This window comes from Acomys minous, assembly GCF_964271855.1.
Source record: "Acomys minous genome assembly, chromosome: 5".
Classification (NCBI taxonomy): domain Eukaryota; kingdom Metazoa; phylum Chordata; class Mammalia; order Rodentia; family Muridae; genus Acomys; species Acomys minous.
In genome coordinates, this window is record NC_140494.1 from 38,998,307 (window position 1) to 39,023,468 (window position 25,162).

Consider the following 25,162-nt stretch of genomic DNA (forward strand, 5'->3'; position numbering starts at 1 on the left):
CCTGAACTGGGATTTGGATGTTTACTTCTTTCGGTGGGTTCACACAAGTGAGTCTGGGGTGTCTCTTCCTATCAACATGTCTCTGACTAAATGAACTCAATGTAACAAGATCACTTTGTTTTCTTTCAACATACAATATTATATAAAATAGGAATACCTGTTTTCCTTCAAAAGGCCTCCACTTATAATGTTCCATTTGCTTTAGGTAAAGGTGTAGGCAAGCATCATTCAGAAGGAATGAGGACTATTATCTGACTGCAAAATCTTCTTGGCATTTATCATGTCTCAAATCAGCAGGCATCTTATACAATACTGCACCTACAACATCAGACACACACTGGTAACACAGCACTGGGCCAGCAAGTGTCAATTCCTGGATTGGGGCCTCAGTATGGAAAGTATAACCAGAGAGACTTCTACTAAAGTGACAACAATGCATAAAGCACACACTTTAAAATCAATATCCTATCATGAAGCATGGACACCATAGATTTATATAATAAATGAAATATTTCATTTTTAGTGAAACAAAAGAATAAATAAAATAGAAATGATATCTTAAACTAAACAATTTAAAACCTAAGTACGATAATTGCTGTTTTGAAAAAAATATCCTGCCAGGCAGTGGTGGCGCACGCCTTTAATCCCAGCACTCGGGAGGCAGAAGCAGGTGGATCGAAGTGAGTTTGAGGCCAGCCTGGTCTACAAAGTGAGTCCAGGACAGCCAAGGCTACACAGAGAAACCCTGTCTTGAAAAAACAAATGAAACAAAATAAAAAATATCCTTAGCTTGCCAAAAGCATATCTTGGTATGAAGAAATCCACTGGGTAAGAGGATGGGCTTTCATACAAATCCAATGGGCAAGGGCTTCCAAACAAGAGACACATCTCATGTCTAGAAAATCAGGGCTCATTATGGGTAGCTGACCTGGGTCTGTGGTCATATCTCAGGACTGGGGTTAAGCAGTACAACACGTCCCTGCTACCTTGGGAACTTAACCGGATCTGTTTTCTTGTTAGCTTGAGACAACTTGGGTGACAACTTCTTTGGCCAGGTCTCAAACATTGGCTCCTTCCATTTCATATTTTTATTGTAGGAAATCCAAAATGTACATCTGTTATAAAGCAAATACATGGGGGTGAATTTCCCTCTGCGTAGTCAACTTAGCTTAGATGCTCCTGTATGCAACCACGAGTGCAGGAGAAATGTTCTTACCACTTAAGAGAAAGCACGTTTATATTACCTGCTTCTTACACTTTTTTTAACCATTAAAATTGCAAGGATAAAAGGATGCAGGGAGAGGCACTGATATCCATGAGGACAAGTCTGCAGGCTGATGTTTTGAATGCTGCTCATTACGTTTTTACCTTCTACAAAAAAAATGTAAGGTGACTGTCTCTGTGCTCTTAACATGTTCAGCCCTGAGAAGGAGATTTCCTTAGTTCCTGGTGCATTTGAATCCATTTTTAAGAGATAAGGAAGAGGAATTTCCTTTTACAATCAAAAATCAAAACAAGAAATAAAACCAATGAATCTAAGACAGTGGTTTTAAACCTTCCTAACGCTGTGACCTAACATATGACACATGTTGTGGTGATCCCCAAGCATGAAACTGCTTCTGTTGCTACTTCATAACTGCACTTGCTACTCTTATGACTCATAATGTAAATATCTGACATGCAGGCTATCTAATATAGGACTCCTGGGAAAGGGTCATTGGAGAGGGTCATTCTCTGGGGAGAAGGGTTGCAACCCACAGGTTGAGAACTGTGGTCTAACCCCATATGAGAGCGCGGAACACCTCAATGCAATGGCATCTAAGCTGGCTCTGTGTATGAAGAACTCGCCACCCACAGAAACACCTGGCAAGGAAGCTGACCTTCCAAGTTTCACTCTGCTCCATTTCCTTCCAAGCTGAACGACATGCTCCGTTAGCACCTGCATTAACGCTGGAAGGAGCAGCTTCTGGAAGTTGCATTGATAACCGGGAAGCCTGAGACATGTCTAACATACCCAGGGAAAGGAAATCTGTAGCTTCCGCATCTGTCCCTGCCCTTGCCTTGCGGAGCTGCTTAAATCCAACATGCAGAGATCCACAGCTGAGTGACAGCAAGCGACTACCTGCCCCACTACTTTAAGCATATTGGTGTTGGTGGTTTCTGTTCATAAGCTAGAACCACAAGAAAGGATGTGTTGCTGCCTGAGAGAGAAACAAAGGAAAACTGTTTACTGCAAGAGAGGACCCAAGCAGACGAGCTGAGCAAACAGTGAGATTTGCTTTTTGTATTCAGGGACTGTAAATACAGGCCAGTTTCTCATCGTTGCTCAGGATCCAACAAGGGAATGCACGCAAGGCTGCTTCTTCCAGGCCTTCCTGTGACCCCGACGAAGGTCTATGAATCTGCTCCACAGTAACATCCTTTAACTTGTTCTTCAAACCTTTACTTACCTCAGCTTCTGAGATTACAGCCCCCAAGGGAAAGGAATGAGTGTGGAAGTTCACATTATATTAGTGTAGCAAGGATAAGAGTTCACACCAAACTCTTGTGTAAAAAAAAAAAAAAGTGAAAAATGTAAAAACCGTGATCTTAAACTCAATAGGCCTTTTGAATCTTAAGCATTTCAAATTAACGTAAAGCAGGTGAGAGCATCCTGTGTGGCCTTTCTGTGAGCCAGCAATAGAAGAAGTTTAGGAAACACAAATTTGTTGATAGGTTGGCAACACTGGATCCACTTTGAAAGGTAAGCCACGTGTGTCTGCCTCTCATGGGCAATCGTTTTGGAAGCTGGACAGGGCGGGCACATACCGGACAGGTGGAGATGCTCTGCTCCCACTGTGTCATGCTCAGACTCTCCTCCAGGCTTGTGCACTTCTTCATCACCACATCCCAGCCACAGTAAGGGTCCTGAGCGCCAATGCAGGCACTGAAAGCACACATGAAGACACACTGACTGCGCAGTTCATGTACTGTAGGAAAATATCCACAGGATGCTTCAGGAAGTGGGGACTTTTTAAGTGTGACCTATGGAGCAGACCTCGTTGAGGTGGGGACTCAGGGAAGTTCTGAAAGCCCCCTGATTCCTGTGTTGATATTACCTGGTGGTGACAGAGAGATGGGGCCTGGGAGTGACACTCATGCTTGTAACTCTCAAGAGGGACCGGGAGCTATTTCTCACTGGTAGAACGACACACCTTGAGATCTGCTCCATCTATGGTGCTATTTTCACAATTATGGGTGACTACAGCCCAGCTACACGTAGAGAACCATTCAAAAGGCTCAAATTCCTTTGTATATTTTTATTAAAGGAACATGACCTCTAGGTAAAAAATCCAACTTCCAAAAGGTGAGACATTGGACAGACCCCCTTCCCTGCTCAGGACCTACCCTGCCTGCAAAGCCACCCAGAGATCTGAAGCAAGTTTCTGTATTAGAGTGAAGGTTTTGGGCTCCAAAACTCTGCCTGTATTAACAGCTGTCTTTACCATGCTGAGGGCTCTGGTTGTTTTTAACATTTCATTACTCTTTAAATATTACAATTGCTATCCAAACACAAATGCCCACTTAATAGAAGGCCCACATACTTATAATTTCCTCTTTCTCTACACCAAACCAATCACTGTGACTTATTATTTGTGGAAGTTGGGTCTCTTAGAGAGTCCGCATGAAGAGGAGTTTCCAGCAGATGTAGCTGTGGGGAAAGTGGCATTTATTTCTTTTTAATTCATAGTTCTCTTTTCTTAATCTTAATAAGAATGCAAGAGAGAATAAGGTTATAAAAATCAGTGAGTTTAAGGTACTTGATTAGAGAAAGTCATATCAAAACTGAGAAAACCTTGGGTAAAACTAATTATTGGTATTATTTTATCTGCTTTCCTGACAATAATTTTGTCCCTTATATTTAAATATTTGCTATTTTAAAATCACAAATATTTATATTTAGTATATACAGCATAATTATCAAGTTTAGAATTGTAACCAGGCCAAGCGCATTATAGCAGCAGGATTTGAAAATGATTCTATTGGCTATAGAAAAGGCATCCAATGATCGAACACAATCAAATGCACTGTTTCCCACAAATCTTTATTCTTTCTTGCTACATATCAGAAAAGACTAGAGTTTAAAGTACTAGAGGCAAGTCTCCAAACCCAAGCACCGAACATAAACCACCGAGACCCATTAAAGAGCTAGGCAGCCCTGTAAATACTGCACACTTCAAAGGGCAAACAAAACACCGAGGAAAGAGAGCACTCCTCACAAGCATTTGCGTCTCCTCATTTGCTCAGGCAGAGAAAGTGTCTGATGGAGATTTTGCTCTATGGAGCCGAGTCAGATACAATGGTTGCAGTTGTGTGAAAGCAATCTATGGAGCTGTTAGGTTATGTTCTGTTTGACTGAGACACCAGCTTATGGTATCTTATGTGACAGGTTGTCCACATGTAGCTAAGGCTGATCTTGAACTGGGGCGGTAAGCCAACAACACCATCAGGCAGTGTGTTTGATTTTTGTCTTGCTGGCGGGACACAGGGAGGTTTGGAAACCCAGCTTTCAATGGAATGCACATAGAGTTAAAAAAAAAAAAGATCACTTGTGGGCAGCGCCATTTTGGCAGAACCTGCATTCACTGCTGGTAACACTTCATCCGAATAGAACAAGAATCATGTTGTGTTGAATTCTTATTATGTCCATTTCTGTTATCACCCTTGTGACCACATACCCAGAGGCTCAGATTTCTTGCTCATTGTCACACACTGAGGTCAATCTGGGGTCTGAATGAGTCCCAAGTTCATAATGGTTTTAAACGTAGAATGTTTTATTAGTACACGGGGAATGGTTATATTCTTAAAACCATGAGTTCAGTAGATTCTACAGCAATAAAAATCTATGGGGAGCTCAGGCCCTGCTGCTGTTGACAATTTGGGGCAGGCCCGGAGCCAAGGATGCTGCTGCAGACCTCGTTTTCCGTGGAAATGTTTGTACATCTGTGCACCTGAAGCTCATAAGCAGGAAGCCTGTGGAGTAGCTGTTGGACAGGGATGAGTATTCTTAGTAAGGCCTTTCAGCTGTGCTTCTCCACTGACAACTAAAACCATCTAGCTGCCTGGTTAGAACACACCAATTTCCATTTAGGCCAGCAGCACACTGTCTTTAAATATGCAATAAGAAGGAGACTCCCAAACCATTGGCTAGCTCAAGCCACACTAAGGGAGACTCAGAGCCTATAGGAATCAATTTTACCTATGGAATTTTTTTTAAGCACACTTCCCTGTTCGTTCTTAGAAACCTGTATATCACTGTCACAGTAACATGATTACATTCAAATCGTTCACAAATAAGAGACAGGGAAGAAAAGCACTTATAGGTCAGAGGTGTAAGGAGGACAGCTTGGCGCTATGGAAGACAGGCAGACCACAGCCCATCTATGTGATGCTGTGTGTACATTTTCTTTGTTTTTACTGTGTACCCAAACCAAAGTGTGTTATGAGTGCCAGAGGTAGATCTATCATGAAGTGGAGGCTCACTTCACGATACTAGAGTGATCAGTCCTAGGGAGTTTGCACGTATAATACGGTACTGTCTTTAATGAGACACCTCTCAAGTTGGGCACACGTCCTATACTACATATATCAAGCCTGTGCCTTTTCCTCCTAATTGCATGACGAGCAATAATGTAATGTACAGCTGTTAGTACTAGTGGAGATCATAGAAATTTATGTTCTTCTTTCCACCACATTTTGAGAGTTTCCGTTTCCCTTTGGCAAGGTTCAGAGGGTGATAGAATAATGCTAAAGGACACTGTGTCCCAGCCTGCACCCACCTGGGAGTCCTTTTACAGAGAGCTCTTTGTACTTCTGCAAGTAACATGTGGGTGTATGTGATTTCTCTTCCCCTCCGTATTTAAACAGTTACGATCATTGCATGCATAGAGAAGTTGCCACAGCCACTGTTAATGGCTTCAGAGTGACCCACGAGCGAGAGAACCGCTGAATGTGTTGTCGTGACCTGGTGCTTAAGTTCTAGTAGCTGAGAATTAGAAAGCCAGTTATAATTCAGATATGGTTTAAAAAAATAATTGGACATCAGGTGAGGGGATTAATTCCTAGCATGGTCTAGGATTGGGTTTAATGATAAATCCATTTTGGAATAAAATGTAATACAACCCCATGAACCGTTGACTCCATTCTGCATTAGATATTCAGATAATTTTATTTATGGCAGAAACTCTCATTAGACTCTGAGCCCCACACATGCAGGGTCACCGATGAATCATTTGTCATCATACACTCAGGAATTGGCTTCGTGTTTAGAATGTATTACATGCTATAAATATATTGCGAATGAGCTGACAAAGGAAATCCACAGAGTTCACAGGCTAAGAGAATGAATACCAATATAGTTAGAAGCTCCATACATTGAGCTTTGGAAATCAATAAATTAATTGTAGAAGAGGAATGTGTTCATCAAAAGTCCGTCTGGATGCTTGTGTGATACCCAACTAGCTGGCTGAAGCTTTCCCACTGGGACCATGGGCGCGTGCTTTTACTTTCTCAGCCTGTGGTATACTTTCTGATTGGAAAAATGGTGTATTTAGAGAACATTTAATTAAGAACGGTACCGATCTATTACGTCTACCTTTGAAAACTTTGCCCTTTAAAGCAATGAATGTCCTACAGTACTTAATTTCCATACGAATTTTCATAATGAGGTATTAATTCCTTTAGCTTAATGACACTGTTACACACTAACTGAATTAAGAGTGACCAGACACCAACTCTGCCCAGTGAAGCCCAAGATTATTTTCATAAGGGTTGCATCTTTTTTTTTAGATTTATAAAGACACAATTCTAGAGGAGTCCATTTCCTACTTCGTATCTGGGCTCTGTCTGTTCCTGGGCGGGCTTTTCTTCTCTCCCCAATTACATCATACAACAGAAGTACAAAACGATCACAGATTCTTTTTGCTATTTATAGCACCATACTCTTCTATTTTTCCACAGGTTGTTGGCTGCCACCACCCCAACTATATTATGATAAGATAGCAAGACAATAGAAGCAGAGCCTACCTGTCCAGTCATCAAATAGAAACTGAGCCTCTTTTGAGGTCTACAGAGTGCGAGCTCTACAACTTGATTGGCTAATTTTATCTTTCATAGGTGATGAGCGTCAAATAAAAAAAAAAAATAAAAAGAACGCATAAGAGTTTCCAAAGTATAGAAATTCTATGAGGTTCAGAAAACATTAGGTTTTGTAATAAATCTTTGCAATTTAATCATTTATTAAATTTAATAAGGTGTTTCTGTATTAGCATCTACAGAAACAATTCTGGCCAAAAGTCATACAGCTTTAACTCAGGAATTAGTGAATGAAAATCTGTAGGCCACTTATATCCTGCTGTTGATTTTTACCTAAACAGACCAGACACAGGGTTGTTTTCCACTCCAGCACCATGGTGACCGTTCCTAAGTCCACCCAAGCCACAGGTTCAGTAGCAACACACCTGCTACATAAGCATCAGCATAATGCTGCAAAACTATTTAGATCCTAGGATAGTGGGTTTGCAGGAGTTGCTGTAAAGTCACCCCCTTCCTGTCTCCCTCCTCTGTGAAGTCTAGGGCTGATGTCATGACGTTGGCCCCCATTGCTCTGGTCACCCCACTGGTGTTCTACAGAAGAGAGAGTTTCAGGTTCACTAATGACTCAGCATCTCAGGGAACCCCTCTGGATGAGCAAGTGCCTAGGCAGTCTTGTGGCATTGGTCCTGCACGTTTTCCGCTTGGCTGTGTTTCTGTGGAGTACTGTGTCTAAAGGATGATTTTTTTTCCTGGTCTTGATTAGTATAACCAATAAGTCATACACTTTCTGAATCCAAAAGCAGCTTGTAGATTTTACCTTTCCATTTATTGTCAAGCTTTGACCAGCCCATAGCCTTGCCATGTCATGATAGCCACATACCAGGACACAGATCATTCCTCGCTACAGAAATCTTGTACTTGGAATAGTTTCTGTTCTTTTGCAGAGAATGTTTGCTGAGCTCTGGATCTAGTCAGTGTATCTTCTTAAAATGACTTTACCAGTGCGTGTCAAGAGCCCTCCTACTAATCTTTTAAGCTTTCATTTCCTGAGAATCGAAGAGCTGTAACAATCTTAGGACTTGTAAGACTACCACAGGTGGGAGGAGATAAAAGCCTGCCTTCTAGATAAGGCTAGGAAAGCCAGAGTCCTGTGGTCTCTGCTTCTTGACTTGGTGAACGGGAATGCCCCAAGTTCATTGTGCAAGTGTGTCAATATTCTAAGTGCAGGTTGTGATTTTTGCATCAGTATGTAAGCCAGGCAGGGAGTTAGTTAGTGACTGTTCTGGCAGCTCCACCCCATGCTCTGCCATCTTCAACTTTTCTTTCCTCAAAGGACAGTGTATCCAAGAGAAAAAGGCCTGGGAGGTGGCACTAATGAGGTAGTCAAACATTGACCTACAGCTGGCAACGTTAGATCCCAGGTACCTTGAGACCGAGTAAACATCAGCTCATGTAATGAAATATATAAATACATGTTCTCAGCCACAGAGATGACACCAACTCCAAGGCTTTGGATTCAGCTCAATCATCTTCATGATCATCTATGATATTTATTAAATGACAGCACCAAAAATGCTAACACTAAAATCCACATATTTATTCACTTTTGTGATAAAATTTAACTAAACTATAACTTTAAGATATTTTTCTTCTAAAATAACATTTAGAGAAAGGCCCATGCTAACATGATGTTTTCTGAGCTACAGTGAAGACGAACCACGGACAAGTTGGTAGCCTCCCCAAATGGTGTAGGGTCATCTTGAGAAGACTGGAGCAGATACTCAGCTTGGGATGCTTTGGCAACTTGTTTCATGCTGGTTTCACTTGCCATATGGCAAGCACAAAGATGAGGAAGCTGATAGGAAGATATCACAGCTAGCATTTCCACATTCCCGGTCCTAAAGCAGTAGTTCTCAACTTTCCTAATGCTCTGACTCTTAATACAGTTCCTCATGATGTGGTCACCCCCAACCATAAAGTTAGATCATTACCATTTCATAACTGTGATTTTGCTACTATTGTGGTTTTTCATATAAATATCTGTGTTTTCCGATGGTCTCTTGGGATTCACTACCCACAAATTGAGAGACCTCTGTCCTAGACAGTCTGTCTTGAGGTAATGTAGCTGAAAGTGAACTCACGAGATTTGTCCCTATCTGTGGTGACTTCTTGGTGCAAAGAGTAAACTATCACTACAGCTTGGATGTGGGGCAGACAGGCTGGCCCTGATCTGAGCGAGTCACTGAAGGATGCATGTGACTTTGAGTGGGCGTTGCCATCTGGACTCCCAGCCTTCATCTGAACAGTGAGAATGGAATGGTACTTTACTTTCAGAGCTGACTCAGTGATCAAGGATATATTACTAGAAATGTAAAACCTACTGTGAAATTACATGAATTGTCTTTGAAAAACAGATAGCCAACAAAAGGAAATATATAAAGAGTTTTGTGAGACAATTTCTCCTTCGTAAGTGTCAAATTTACATCTGTGGCACATTAGTTGCATAAGCTCGCTTTCTCTTTTTAAATAGCACAAATTTCATTTATGAAATTGATTTACTAAAACTAAAACCAAATAAATGATATTTTACTATAGAATGGCATTTGGCCAAAAAAAAATCACATAATACTGTTATTAGTCCATTCCTAATCAATGTGCTTCATTAAGCATATTTCTGAAAGATGAAAATTGTTTCTCTAAAAACAAACCTCTATTTTTCCTATAACTCATTTTACAAATCCAAGCATGCAGTGTTTACAAAATAGTCTTCTTGTGAGTTGTAACTGGGGAGGCTTTCTCATCCTCCTATATAAGGATGGCACTCGGAGAAGCATACTGGAAGACACACAGAGGGATGCACGGCCCACAGCCTTTAGAATTTCCTTCTCAGATGGAATACTAAGAGGCAAACACAAGCCTAACGACTGTGGCACACAGAAGCCCAGTATATCGGCTCACAAGGGAGCTATGCTCTCTTGCTGTTTCACTCTGAGCAGGTGAAAAATAAACAGAGGGGAGATTCAGCTACAAGAGAAACACAGAGTTCCTGGTCTCCTGTGGAGGCTATGGAAGATACACGCGTGCCCTTATTCTCCTCCAAGGAGGCAAAAATCAACCGTTCACTTCTGGCATCTGCACCTGGTGGCTCCAGCTGATGTGGATTTGAGATGGGGTCGCTGGCGCAAGGCGTGACAGGCAGTGGGGACCATTGCTCTTTTGGTAATCTGAGCTATGGTTTAGTTCCATGAGCTGAAAGGAGCTGAGGTGCCCTGTTCTCATCAGCGGGAGGCAGAGTGGAAGCAATGGACTGGGTCATGCTTCACGACTGCACTCCTACTCGATGCCAGACGCAGCTCATATGGCACAAGCCTATGCTGTACTGCCTGATATCCTGTCCCGACCCCAGCAAGTCCCCAGGAGAACTTGGATCTAACAGAGCAAGACTTGGGAAGCTGGTATCCTTCCAGCCATACTTGGCTAGGATATGCCTCTTGGCTGTACCCCAACCTTCCAGAGAAGGATCAGCACCCAGAAAGGAGTGACATCTGCCTCAGACTTGCAGAAATATACAGGGGAAGAAGTTTCCTTTCTTTTCTTTTTTTTTCTTTTTTTTCCTTTTCTTTTCTTTTTTGGTTTTTTGAGACAGGGTTTCTCTGTGTAGCCTTGGTTGTCCTGGATTTGCTTTGTAGACCAGGCTGGCCTCGAACTCACAGAGATCCGCCTGCCTCTGCCTCTCAAGTGCTGGGATTAAAGGTGTTCACCACCACGCCCAGCTAAAGGAACAAGTTTCAAACTGCTATTGGTTAAAGTTAGAAATCAGGCTAATACAAAAGATGGTCACTAGTAAATGTGACTATCCAGCAGCAACATTCACAGTAAAATTAATAAGACTACCCAGATACTGCTCTGTAGAGCTTTCTGATGCTGGAAATGTCATACAGATTTCATTTTACAGAGTCATCCTGAAGGGACCATTATAATGGTTATATATATATATATATATATATATATATATATATATATATATATATATATATATATATATATATATACAACCCATCCTTGTACTCAAGAACATCAAAGAGCTTCAGATTTTACAGTGTATATATCATCCCATTTGATTCTATAGCAAGTCACATGTGTGAGGGGAGACAGTGAGGCTAAAGTTCTTTGGGAGCGATGGTGACAATTACCAGTGACTGTGAATTTCCTGCCTCAGGCTCCCTGTATAGAGCCAGAATGGGCTACGTACGCATGTCAGGGTGCTGCCAGCACTTTAGTGAAAATGTCACTTCTACGTAAACCGTTAGGTATGTCTTGCTTAATGTCTTGCTTAGGGGGACAGACATAAACAGGGGCAGAGCTGTCAGAGGCCGGGATAAATTTTCACTTTCTAGCACTACAAACACTACAGTTCTAGTCAGGTTCATGGAGATCACAGTCCTTTTCCATGGCCTAAGTACCTGGGCCTGAATGCTTCCAAACTAAACTTCAATGAACATTGTGGACAGCACCGGAGACCTCTTAGAAAATAAAAGGATGGCACTGGAGAGAAGGCTCAGACATCAAAGACTAGGCTCACAAACAAACGTTGACAGCACTTGGCCTTCCCTGTACCTCCAGGATTTCCTCCCCTTAACTACTGTTTACATGATGGTAGAACTAGGAATAAACTACAGCCAATGGTGTTAGAAAGCAGGAAATATGCTATAGATGATCTACAAAGGTGAAGCTTTGGACCAGCATCAAATAATGCTTCTTCTCAAGGGGCTCTAAGAAGAAGGGCATAAACCTTTTAAAATCATAAATTCTTCTCTCTCTCTCTCTCTCTCTCTCTCTGTGTGTGTGTGTGTGTGTGTGTGTGTGTGTGTGTGTGTGTGTATTCATATAAAACATTAACTTATTCTGGAGCACTAAATCCCAGCATTATCACCGAGTGTTATATTGAATAATTCATTTCACACCTATTACTACTGCTCACAATTGTTAGCCACATGGTTCTCCAAAGATAATCAGGGATTCGTAGGATCATAGAAACCCATTTCAACAAAGACCCTGCATTCTGGACTGTAATATGCACATGACATAAGGCTCCAGGGCCCTCTGACTGCAGGAATTGGAAAGGCTTCTTGGCATCAGTGCCTTCGCCTGTAGGATTCCTTACCTGCGTGTTTGATGAAAGTGGCACCTCTTCAGGGGGATCTTGACCACGTGCTCCTGCAGCCCTACAAAGAGGACACTCTGACTGTGGAGGATCTGTAGGCTCCTGATGGGCTCCCTCCTCCTCTCTGGGAAAAGCTCAATCTCTTCCAGCAAACAGCTGCCTGAGGTCTGACTCAGGGGGGCCCGTACTTTCTTAATGGTGCCGTAATCTGTGAAGACAAAAGAGGAAAGATATAAAACACCCAGGTGGCACAGCCGTCCTCAGTGAAGCAGATTATGTTCCAAACACATGGCCATAATTCTCTATCCCATGAAGTCATCTGTTAGTAATACAGAGCTTCTTTAATGGGCCACTCTAGACGGAGGGTTCAGACACCAATGCCCTCTAAATTTGAGGCTCCAGTGCAGCCAGTGATGAGAGCTGCTATCTACCACTTGCCTCGTAAGCTGCAAGCTCAGGAACAAGGGGCATGCTAAACCTCATTGCCTATCAAAACATCTGTAGGATACCAGGAAGGAAAAATCCCAAAGGGGCAATATTGGGTCCCTGATGTCAGTGTGTTGACTGCTGCCCATGCACAGAAGATCCAAAGTGATGCAGAATGCAAATACAAGGTCACGTTTGTGAATTTGAACTTGACTCACGTCTGAACTGGAGCAAGTCTTCCTGGCCCTAGGTTCATGCATTTAGAATTGTCCATGGTGAGGGTCCTCTGCACCATGCAGATTCTGCAGATAGGCTGTGGGGGATTCAGAGCAGGCTGCATTTGGCTCAGTGGTTCCCAATAGTCCTAATGCTGTGACTCTTTAATACAGTTCCTCATGTTGTCACACCCCCCAACCATAAAACATTCCTCAATGAGATACATCATAACTGTAATTTAGGGTACGAGTCATAATGTAAACAGCTGCTACATACCCTATCTGCAACTCCTGAGAAGGGGTCATTCAACCCCCAATGGTGTTGCAACCCACAGGGTAAGGACCACTGCTTTAGCTCATCCATCTAGGCTCTAGTGGGGATTGATAACGCATGTGTCAGGGAGAGGCACAGGAGCTTGAAGGCCACTGTTGCTTGCCTGCAAAGTCCAGATGTCTTGAAGCACCGCCAATAACCAGCAGCAATATGTGGGGTCATCTTGAATGCACAAACTGAATAATCTCACCATGATTTCAAGTCTTCAATTATAGTGATTGTTACTTCATGAACACAGAGCCAGCGTTAGAAACTGTCTTAAAAGGAGAAATAAAACTAGGAAGCTTTAGCTCGAAGGAGCTTCCATCAAGTAGGCAAAAAGACTGAATAGAAAATCCTTTGCACCTTTTACTTTTATCAAAGTAGTCTTCAGATAATGAGACTAGTAACATCTGAAGAGAAAACACACGTGCACACACATCTTAGTTTGAATTTACCTAAAATGTAAATCTGAAATATCTCCAACTAACAGTTCCTCAATGAATGGCTACATCTCATGCACACAGTGTCAGAAACAATTGCTTAATTTTACTTTGAGATGGCTGGTTAAACGTGTTAGTTTTGAAAAATATCTGGCATACATGGAAGACCCAAAGCAGCGCGTCTGTGTGCACTAGAATACAGGCAACCGTGGCCATTCAGAAGATTCATGGCTCACAAAAGTAAATACGAAAGGCCGTTCTGATAAAGCCTTTATTCTACAATAAAACTTCTTTCTGACTTGAAAACCACAGTTCATGTTCAGCCTTGGTGATTTTGGTTTACCCTGTAGAAGGCACTAGAAAGAACAGCATATACATAGCATGGAGGGCCAGGCAAGGTACGATGGGAGCTTCAGGAAAGGAGAGGGGACTTCAGCTCAGACACCTCAGCCACAAGATTCTGAGACTTCCAAAAGATGGAGCTGGAGCTGACAGCGTCTCAGGGAGCAACAGAATCTTCTGCAGTGGGTATCACGGCAACAGAGGGAATGTTAGTTCAAGTCAGAGGTTGGGGAGAAGCCAGTGGCTACCCTTTGGTAAGTGATGTGGCTCAAATAGAAAGAAATCACTGCGGTACAGCTGAACCTTCTAACTAATTCCTGTGGCAGGGAGGAGCAGGGTAGGTGTGGTTCCAACAGGAAAGTGACAGTCGCTTCTTTGTGAATGTGGCACCCTAGCATCATGTGCAAAACACACATTTAAATTAGAACATATTCAACAGGTAAACAAAGGCTTCCTTGTATTTATTAATTATTTTGTTTATGAAATAACACTTTGAAAAACCTGCCATAATTAATAGTAGCCCTGGGGGCTGGAGAGATGGCTCAGAGGTTAAAAGCACCGACTGCCCTTCCAAAGGTCATGAGTTCAATTCCCAGCAACCACATGGTGGCTCACAACTATCTATAATGAGGTCTGGTGTCCTCTTCTGGCTTGCCGGCAGGATATTGTATACATAATAAATAAAGAAATCTTTAAAAAAATTAATAGTAGCCCTGGAATCAATGTCACTGGTATTTAAAATTCTTAAAAAAATTGCAGAAAGAATCACATTTCAATAAAGCATTGCCAGGTGTGGTGGCGCACGCCTTTAATGCCAGCACTCAAGAGGCAGAGGCAGGTGGATCACTGTGAGTTTGAGGCCAACATGGACTACAAAGTGAGTCCAGAACAGCCAAAGCTACACAGAGAAACCCTGTCGCAAATAAACAAACAAACAAACAAACAAATAAAAATAAATCATTAACAATTTTATTCCATCAGTGTCATCAATGATGAAAAACACTCAGTACATTTTTTTTCACTCCCTGTACCTAGCGCTCTGGCTGATGGGATCTTAGCATTTGATTGAAAGATAGTAAACAAAGATTCAAATATTGGTGTATGACCCAAGGTTCTGCTATCTGTCCTTATCCACGGACATCTGGTAGCAATGATGAGTCCCTTATGAAACTGTCATTCCCTCACTGTCAGGATTATTATACGATGATCCTGAACCGCACAACAAATGTTTAATTCTGTGTCTTTGCAGCCGTTCCCTCCCTTGCCTAAGCCTCATTCTTGCTCTGTGTTTACACCGCCCCCCCCCCCCCCCCCCCGTTGTGGTCTTACTCTCTTATACTGACCTTGGGGACGATGGCACAACACGTAAGAGGCTATGCCAGCTCTATGCACTGACCTTAATTTTAATTTTATATTCTCGTCACTTATGTATCTTTTCACCGTTTCCTATGAAGTATTAGATTGACCTTATTTTATCTTAAAAATTTTGTATGCTTTGTTATCATCCTTCTTCTGTTCATGCAATTGTTTTCATATTTTTCTTTATCACGCAGCCATTTTTATCCTGTGTTTTTTTCTTTTAAAAAATTTATTTTATTAATTTATTCATATTACATCTCAATGGTTATCCCCTCCCTTGTATCCTCCCATTCCTCCCTCCCTCCTATTTTCCCCTTACTCCCCTCCCCTATGTCTGTGACTGAGGGAGACTTCCTCCCGCTGTATATGCTCATAGGGTATCAAGTCTCTTCTTGGGTGCTGCTGGGTGAAGCCTCTTTGAGGACAACTCTGCTATTCTCCTATCTACAAGCACAGCAAAGTGTTGTTAATAGTGTCAGGGGTTGGTTCTCTCCCAGGTGGGGGTGGGGGGGGCGATGTTTGGGTTGGGCCAGGCATTGGACAGGCAATCTCTTATTCTCTGCTCTATCTGTTCTATCTTTATCCTTGCGTATCTTGAAGGAAGGGTAAATTTTGAATCAAAGTTTTTGTAGGTGGGTTGGTGTTCCTTTTTCTCTACTGGGAGGGGAGTCTTGTTTACTTAGAGGGCATCATCTTTAGTTTCTATGGGCCCTATTACTGAGTCTTTGCTACAGTCCTTCTCTCTGCCACCCCCGCCCCAGAGCCTACCCTGACTTGGGTCTTGTCACAGATATGCCACATTTTCTCTTTTACCTACCGACGTTTTGTCCTCCCACCCCTGCTCTCCCCAGGTCTAATCTCTATCCTTATATCACTCTGTGTTTCCTCTCCTACCTTATTCCCTTTCTTCAACTACTACCTCGGCCTATACAATTTGTTTTGCAACTACTTTTGGCAGTAGGGTATGGAGTCAGGTTAATCTACCAGGGATCGTATCATTATAGAAAACAGATTCTCCCTCTCCAAACAGCTATCAAAGGTCAATAGCCCCCCCAGCTAGTGGTGGGATTTTATGCTCATCTTTCCTCTATACAACCTCAATGCTAAGATTTTGTGTAATGTGAGTTTACACAGGTGAGTTTACACAGGTCTTGGGTGCACTGTCTCAATTGCTGTGAATTCCTAAATTCAATGCCCTGTTGTATATGAAAAAGAATGTTTCCTCTGAATGATTTCTGGGTCTTATGATCTAACAGACTGTATAGTATCTAGCTGACTTTAAACATCTACTTAAACCAACTAACCACTCAACAGACAACAGCACAACCATGACTTTGAAGAGCGTGGGGATATGATCAAGAGAACAAATGTAAAAATCTGTGGTGAGGACATAGAGTACCTGGTTCATGAAATTAAAGCAGAAATATTTCAAGCAAATTAAAATCAGTGGAACTATAAATATATATAACATTTTAATATATAATACGTAAACATATATTATATATAAATAAAACTTTGAATCCAAAATAGATGTGGTTAGGTCTACATGATACATCATAGTTAAAAACTAAAAAACTACAGAACAAGAAAGACTATTAAAATCTACAAGAAAAGTCCCATAAATTGATGAAGACTAACCCATCAGGATAGTATCAGACATCTTAGCAGAAGCTGTAAGCACAATCAAAGTATGGAAGAATGAAATCCAGGTCCTGGAAATAAGTAAAGAACTATCAACTAGGATTACTACCTCCAGCAACGTTATCATTTGAAATTGATGAAAAATAAAGACATTTCAAGAAAAGCACAAACTGAAGCAATTGACAACCAGCCTGGCACTGCAGAAGAAATGTCAAAGAAGTTAGAGGAGGAAGAAAGTCTTAATCTTGGGACATAGGAAGAAATAAATTTTGTAGAAATAATAAAAAAGAAATCAATCACGACCAAACCAGCAAATTGGAAAACTGCTTAGATAAATGCAGAAGAAGGAAAGCAGTACATAGTTGAATCACTCAGAGAAGCAACCAATGACATGTGAAGATCAGTCAACAATTCTCTCAGCAATAACCTAGATTGTAAATAGTCTTACTCTATTTAATTAAAACACACAGCCTAGATGATTGGATAAAAACACTATGCAATTGTTTGTTGCCTACAGTTCAAGCTCTGCGCTGTGTGTAAAAGTATAGCTAAATGTAGACACTGAAAAAAAAAACCCAGAACACTGAAAGATTTCTCTACCCACGCTCACACACACACAAAATCAAACATGCAGGCTTTGAGAAAGGATCCTCTCCCTAGCTCTCAATTCTACTCTCATTATTTCTTAGCACATGGTCTGTATTCATGCTTCTAAATAATCACCAAACACGCAGTGAACCGAAGGTATCCCTGGCAATACTTGCTATGTCACATTGTAGAATTTTATTGCAGCTTTGATTTTGACCACACAGCATGAGCACTTTAAATTATCCATGCCTGCATGCCATAAAAAAGAACAGATGCTGCATGAAACACCTTTGCTGTGATTTGAGACTACAGTATGTTATGAATTGTTTTGTAGATATACAATGTTTTCTGTCATATAGAAACACAGTGGTCTACTTATAAAAACAGAGTTTTAATAGCTTCCTACTATTATTCCTCAACATGAAATCTTCAAATCAGTTTATATTGTATTATGTTGCACTATAATAGAATGTTTGATTTTTAAAAACTGTTATTTCAGTTTTCTGATGAGTTTTATTAAAAACTATTAAATAAAAATGGCTTTAGATTTCAGCAGAAGTTTCAACCGTTTCTGAAACGGCTGGATATAAACATATTTCTGCCATTTTGTACTATGTATTTATGTAAAACAGCATTCTTAGCATTGGTGACTGTGAAAGCAAATTAGTAATTAACTTTGGAAAATATTAATAGGTTTATTATTCTGAAATACCAAATATCAATCAAGATTAAATTATTTATATAAGATTAAACAAACATTCATTAGTCTTCAAGTTTGTTGTTTTAATAAAGGATAAAGATATTGGTATATGTATATATATGTATTTAGTTTTATAGCACATATCTTTATGCTTTATTGCCAGCACATGATTATTTTGTGCATCTATTTCTTATGTATCTATACTTTGAGTCACTTGAAAATTTATCAAATAAAATGGGGTCATGAGTGGAATTAGTTTAAGAAGAACTTGTATAAAAAACATACCTCGCTGGCAAAGACACATGCGGACTCAAAAGCAAAGGCTGAAAGTGAATGCACCAATAAGGTTGAAGAAAAAATAAGTAGAAGTAGCTGTTGTCATATATAACAAAGACTACAAGATAAAATTAGTCATTAGACATAAAAGGTTACATTATATTAATAGAGGAAACCATTCTCAAGAGAACCGCAGGAACACTTGGCCAGATACAGTGGCATTTTCATTCTTATGTTTAAAAACAAGGCTATGTAGGTAAAGACACATTTAAATGATTATACATGAGACAAATGTTTTTAAGAGTAAGGGAAGAGGGCACAGCCTGAAGAAATAAAAGTGATACTATAATATGCCTACAGAACAGTCTTCCAGAAACTGAAAGGTTTCATTTATATGCCTGTTAATGATGTCAGTGGAGTTCTCAGTGGTAGAGATCAATACAGTGTAGATACGATCCCCAACATTTGTTTTTGCTAGTGATCAATGGAGACACGGAAGACCAGACATAAGTCTGAGGGTACATAGCAAATGTGCTGCTAATCAGAACTACTGTCACAACAAAGATGATTTTCTTCTCAACAATCTTAGCCATTAGGAAAATGAACAAAGGGAAGAACAAAATGAAAGAGAAATGGTTTTATAATGTAAAGTTTGCACAGTGTCACAAGAAATATAGTGAGCTCAATTTCAACTCGACTATTGGAAAAGAAATATTTCAAAGTCCCTGCAAAGAATTCTAGATGTGAGAAATTGTTTCTGAACCTCCAAGCCTTGTTTTCTCATCCTCTACCATAGGGAAGGAAGTTCAGGTCTTGGGACAAATGAGTTACTAAGCAAGCTGTGGGAAGAATAACTAAAAACAAGATTGATATTTTTCAATAGAAGATTAAATTGGGTGTAAGCGAAAGGATATTCTAGGAGCAGAGTTTGGTCAGCAAGCTGCCAGGACTGATTCCTTCACGGGAAGGGAAGACGGATATAAGAGACCTATAGAAGAAATGGTGAGGAACTCCAAGAAGCTTGTCAGTACTATTGTGAGGTAGTGAGGATGCCTAGGCTATCTACACCCTCACCATCCAGTGGAGACAGACTAATTCCATAGAAGTAATTTAAAATATTTCCAAGCAGTCATAGGTTTAAAATAGTTCGAATATTAGTTTTAGTTATATATTTTATTAATGCAATATATTGTGTGATTTTTTTTAGTATATAATCATAAAACTAAGGTATTTTGTTTTAGAGAGTCTTTGATATTTATTCATTTTAATTAACTCTAGCCATTTGAGATCTTCTCGATGCTGTCTGCAGAAAAGCTAGCTGCCTACCACTTCCACCCCCAAATAAGTGACAACTCCGTACACCTGAACATGAGGAGCTTTGTTTTTCTGCACCACATATTAAACCTCACTGTATTATTTCATTTCAATAAACGATTCTCTCTCTTCAAATGCTTGTTCATCTGTGGATGTGATGATTGCTTTCCACAGTTAACCTGACTGCATTTACAATCACCAAGGAGACATATCTCTGGGTGTGTCTATGAGGATATTTTTTGAAGATGTGCAGTGGAAATAGAAGACCCACCTTGGAAGTGATAGCACTATCCCATGGGGTGTGGTCTTAGACTGAACAAAAAGGGAAAAAAGGAGAAAGTCAGCCATTCCCTGCTCCCTACTTCCCAAGAAGACGCCACCTTCATGTCTTCCTTGCCAAGATGAACTCCATCCTTGGAGTAATTCCTCGCTTGGGTTATTTCTTGTTAAGCTTTGCTACAACGTGACAACTAACACACTGAACTGTGCCAGTTGCCCTGTACTCCAAGAAAACAGATGGAACGTCATGAAGATTGAGAAGCAGCATATGCACTACATAGCTAAGGACTGCAGCCACGAACCCAGAACCTGGACCAGAACTCCTGTGGGTGAAGTAGTCACACACAGGTATGAGATGCTCCATGAAAGTGGATGCAATAATTGTGAGGTCACTTCAGAACCTGATGGAATGGCACAAAGCAGCCATTCTCTCAAGATACTGTTCTACCTGCTCTTCATTGCCTAGAGTTTTCCAGTCTCCTAGAAGTGAATCTCCGACTACTCTTCCTTGGAATGTGGCTCTTTCCCAGTTTTGGAATGATGTTGTCAAGGCAGATGGCCACGAACAGAATACAGCAAACATGTTATAGTCTAGAACGTAGCCAACTATAAAGGCTGACAGCACACACCGATGCAGATGTAAATCAATTTACAAAAAAGAAAACATATCCTGCTTAGTTTTATGCCAATTTGGCACAAACTACAGTCACGTGAAAGAAGGGAGCCTCATTTGAGAAAATGCCTCCCTAAGATCCGGCTTTTGGGTATTTTCTTATAGTGATTGACGTGGGAGGTGGGCTCAGCCCATTGTGAGTGGTGCTGTCCTTGGATTTGTGAACCTAAGTTCTATAAAAAGTCAGAGTGAGCAAGCCGTGAGGAGCAAGCCAGTAAGCAGGACCTCTCTATGGCCTCTGTACCAGATCCTGACTCCAGGTTCCTGCCCTGTTTGAGTTCCTGTCCTGACTTCCTTCGATGATGGACTATGGTATGACGAAGCCCAACCAACCTTTCCCTCCCAGTTGACTTTGGCAATGGTGTTTAATAGCAGCAACAGTAACCCACACTAGGACATATGATGTGTTATTGCTACATTAAGATATAGGGGGAGTACAGGTATATCATAACGTAGAAAGTAAAATTACCCTCTAATGTAGGGAATGAGGTCAACTTTTTTCCTGGTGAAAATGAATGAGTTTCGTCTTCAGCTATCTCTAAATAGAAACCACTGGCTAAATGAAACTTTAAAGTGACAAGACACTAAAGACTGCAAGGCAGACATCAACGTTTTAAATTTTGCAATTGAGAAAACCAAGGTTCAGGCAGGCTCCATAAGTTCAAAGGTCAGGCTACTATACCAGTGTTTAGTTGTTTTTTTTTTTTTAACATGGACCAAGTGCTTAACCTGGATTAGTTTAGTTTACAACATTTTTGTTCTGAAAGTACAAGAGGAATGCCAGAGAATCTCTCCCGTTTTTGTCCATGGCAGCAGTCTGACTGATGGGTCAGTACATGCCAGCAGAGATGGAAGAACCTTTGGTAATTAGAGACTATTCAAGATAGAGATGGAGCTCTGGGTTATAGACCTGTGTTCATCTGCTGGACTTCACTACAGGAAGAGCCAACACTCAGGTGATGCCAATTCCAGGGCATGTGTGACTAACCCATGAGGTTCTTAGCTCCCACCACCGTGAGCCGAGGAAACAAGAAGACCAACAAAACCACTTCAGAAAAGGAAACAAACAACAACAAAAAAACCCTCCAAACCACAATGAGCTACTTTGGTTTCACTTTTTGAAATTAAAGACTTAAAGATTTGTATAAACACTGCAAGTTCACAATAAGGCATGGCCTTTAGGTAACCATTTCCTCTAATACATAAGATGTAATGAACAAAATTTAATTATTAGTGACTGACATTTGATTGTATTTTTGCCTTTGGGGGGAAATGGTAGATTTTTTTCTTGTAATTTTCAATGTTGATGTGGCTGAGCTGGGTTTAATAGTTTCAACAAGATTCTGTTTTTCACTTAGACTGTATTAGTCAATTTCAATACAATCAATTACAACCATCTCTCCCTGGTGAGCAAGTATGACATCTAATAAGACAGGGATTGCAATGAACCCAGCTGAACTCATCCATGATTTTGAGATTGAAGTCTTCCTTCTCTGCCCACCAGGATGTAACTGTGTTTGGATATACAGAATTTTAAAATGTAATTGAGATATCATGTGGTCAGTATATGTCTTCACCTGATGTGACTGGTGTCCTTACAGGAACAAGAGGCCAGCACACACACAGACACAGAGAAGGACCATGAGAGGACCCAGGAAGATGTAGGCATTTATAAGCCAAGCAGAGCGATAAAGGGAGGAAGGAGGCCTGCGGGTATTTCACCTTGGACCTCCAGCCCCCACAGCTATTGTCAAGCTCCCAAGTCTCCAGTGTTCATCCTTTCAGCAGATTCAAAAACCGCATCCAAGTCAAAAGTCAAGAAGCACAAAAAGCAGAGTAGGTTATCCAGATACTTTTCCCAGAACAATTTCAAAGCTATATTTTTCTAGAACACTATAATCCAAATTTAAATGCATTGGTCAATAAGAATACAACACATACACTCACATGGCATAGAGAAGTTACAGAGGATGGTACAGGCTGAGTATAATTTTGACACATAATGTGTTTGGATTAAAATAGAATATGCTATAGTTCAAACCTTTGTGTTAATATCTCTGCTGGATTTTGAGGGGACATAAATACTAAATGAGCAATCATAGACAAACTGTGAAGAACCTGAGAAAAATGTCTGTTTATACCACGTGTGTGTGTGTGTGTGTGTGTGTGTGTGTGTGTGTGACAGAGAGAGAGAGAGAGAGAGAGACAGAGACAGACACACACACACACACACACACACACACACAGAGAGAGAGAGAGAGAGAGAGAGAGAGAGAGAGAGAGAGAGAGAGAGAGAGAGAGAGAGAGAGAGAGATTTGCCATATTTTCTTGAGTCAGGGACTGCTTCTTGCTGACTTTGGTGGTAGGCTGCCAGCCAGCAAGCTACTGCACCCATCCTGTTTCTGGTCATCCCACTGGCATTCCAGGCTGGTGAGTGTGTTCACAGGAGTCTTCTGGATGGTTTCTGGGATTTAAGCACATTCTTGTGCATTTTGCTTCACTATTACCTGGGTAAGTTTTCTCCCCAGCCCCAGAGTGAACTTAGTAAGACAGAGTTTTTAGAATTTTAGTTTTGTAGGCATTTCAAAACTTCCATCAAAACATATCTTGCAGGAAGAAAGCAAGGGGGGTGAAGAATAGAGAAAGGAGAGTGATGGAAAAGAAACACAATTAATACGCAACATTGATATCACTGTGTGGAAACTGTGTGTGTGTGTGTGTGTGTGTGTGTGTGATATCATATAATTTTCAGCTTATGGCAGCTAAAATATGATGAGATGGAAATTTAAGCCGTACATAAAAATCATTGTACTTTATGTGAAAAATGGCTTAATCTGAGCATACCTATGAGCCCTGAACAATGGATATGACTCAATATATATTAAACTTAATATATACTAAACATATATTAAGAACAACAACATACTTTTAAACATAAGATGAACATGTTTCATCTGAAATGTACTAAAGATTTTAGAAGATGCAGATGTAACCTGTTTAAGACACAGATATATCTCCTCACTTTGTAAGGAGAGGATAACAACTCAACAAATGAAAGTAAATTTCTTAAGAAAAAGATAAAGATGGAGGTATTATCTCAAAGTGCTAATCTAGTACCTGGTTACATTCCTTTCTAAAATCTATCATATTTTAAGGGGATGCTTTCTATTCATGTTTCCATGCACTGAATGCTGAGCAGATATAAAACCTCTGGAATGCTTGCAGCACCTTGGACAATGGCTCCTTGTGACAGCCGGAGATTCACTGTGGACTCCGGGACCACTCACCCAGGAAGCTAAGTGACTTTATTTCTTATTGTACACTAGACTCCATTTGCTTCTGAGCCACTGTAGTCCAGAGGCATCTTTTTGTGTTTGTACCATCGACCCAGTAACTGCAAAGATATAGAAAGCCTTTGTATTTGCGCCTGCTACCAGCCAAGCATTACCAGTGCAGTAATGATGAAATACCTTCTCCCACTCACTGGGCAGCCTGTTGCTATAGCAACAGATCATTATATAAAGTTCATCAATTTAGCTAGCTGCTATCCCAATGTGGCAGACAACTAATACATTACCAAAGTTCTTTTTCTTAACTTGAAATTTGAGCAAATGGACTAAATTGTTCTTGGCTCTTGGAGTCAGCATTACATTTATGTAGCAAAGGGGAATTCATGGAAAAAAAAAAAGGTCTTGCTGGCCTAAGAAACACACTTTCATTAACTCTTATCAGACTTAAATTATTTTTCCCTAAAAAGAATATGATCACCAACTGAGACATTTTGGTTAGCAATTACATGCAACAGTCTTTAGTTTCAAAGCATTATGTTCATCCACAGCCTACAAATCCAGATGTTACAGCACACAGTCCGTCTTGTTCATTGTAGTTGTCCTGGCTTGCAGAAAAGTACCTGGCACACAGGAGGTAACTGGCTGAGTGGAACAGACGATCCCCCCTCCCCCTTCCCCCCCCCCCCCCCCCCCGCCTGGGCAACTAGCTCTAATGCTTATAAGCTGTGTAACCTCTGTCTCTCATCCTGATACCCAGCTCACAGCATTGGGTCCACGAAGGAAGCTTATAGAGAACACTGAGAATCAGCCATCGTTCTTTCCTTGCTACTGCTTGGCCTGTGGCTGAACATCTAGCCTGGCCAGCTTCCTAAATCCACTGGTAACTCCCTACACACAAGCTGAGGGCAACGCTATTTCTTTTATAGCAAATTTGACTGCCTTGCAAAACAAAACTTCAACGGCTCTTTTCAGTAGTCTGAGCCATAAGCTGGTGCTTACAGGAAATTTACCACTGGAGTTTCCTGTGAGTAAAAACCATATTACATTAAAAACAAGAGTGCAATT

At 40.8% G+C, this 25,162-nt stretch overlaps 1 protein-coding gene across 6 annotated transcripts in view; it reads right to left on the reverse strand.

Moving 5' to 3' along the window:
* The window catches only part of SEMA5A (semaphorin 5A), a 442,105-nt gene that overhangs the window by 79,075 nt on the left and 337,868 nt on the right, over nt 1-25,162 (reverse strand). For all 6 annotated transcript variants that reach the window (XM_084782844.1, XM_084782839.1, XM_084782840.1 and 3 more), the window contains 2 exons: nt 12,239-12,446; nt 2,809-2,926 (listed from right to left, as the gene is read on the reverse strand). In XM_084782844.1, coding sequence (XP_084638970.1) covers nt 2,809-2,926; nt 12,239-12,446 — 326 coding nt within the window. The remainder of the gene's footprint in view (nt 1-2,808; nt 2,927-12,238; nt 12,447-25,162) is intronic.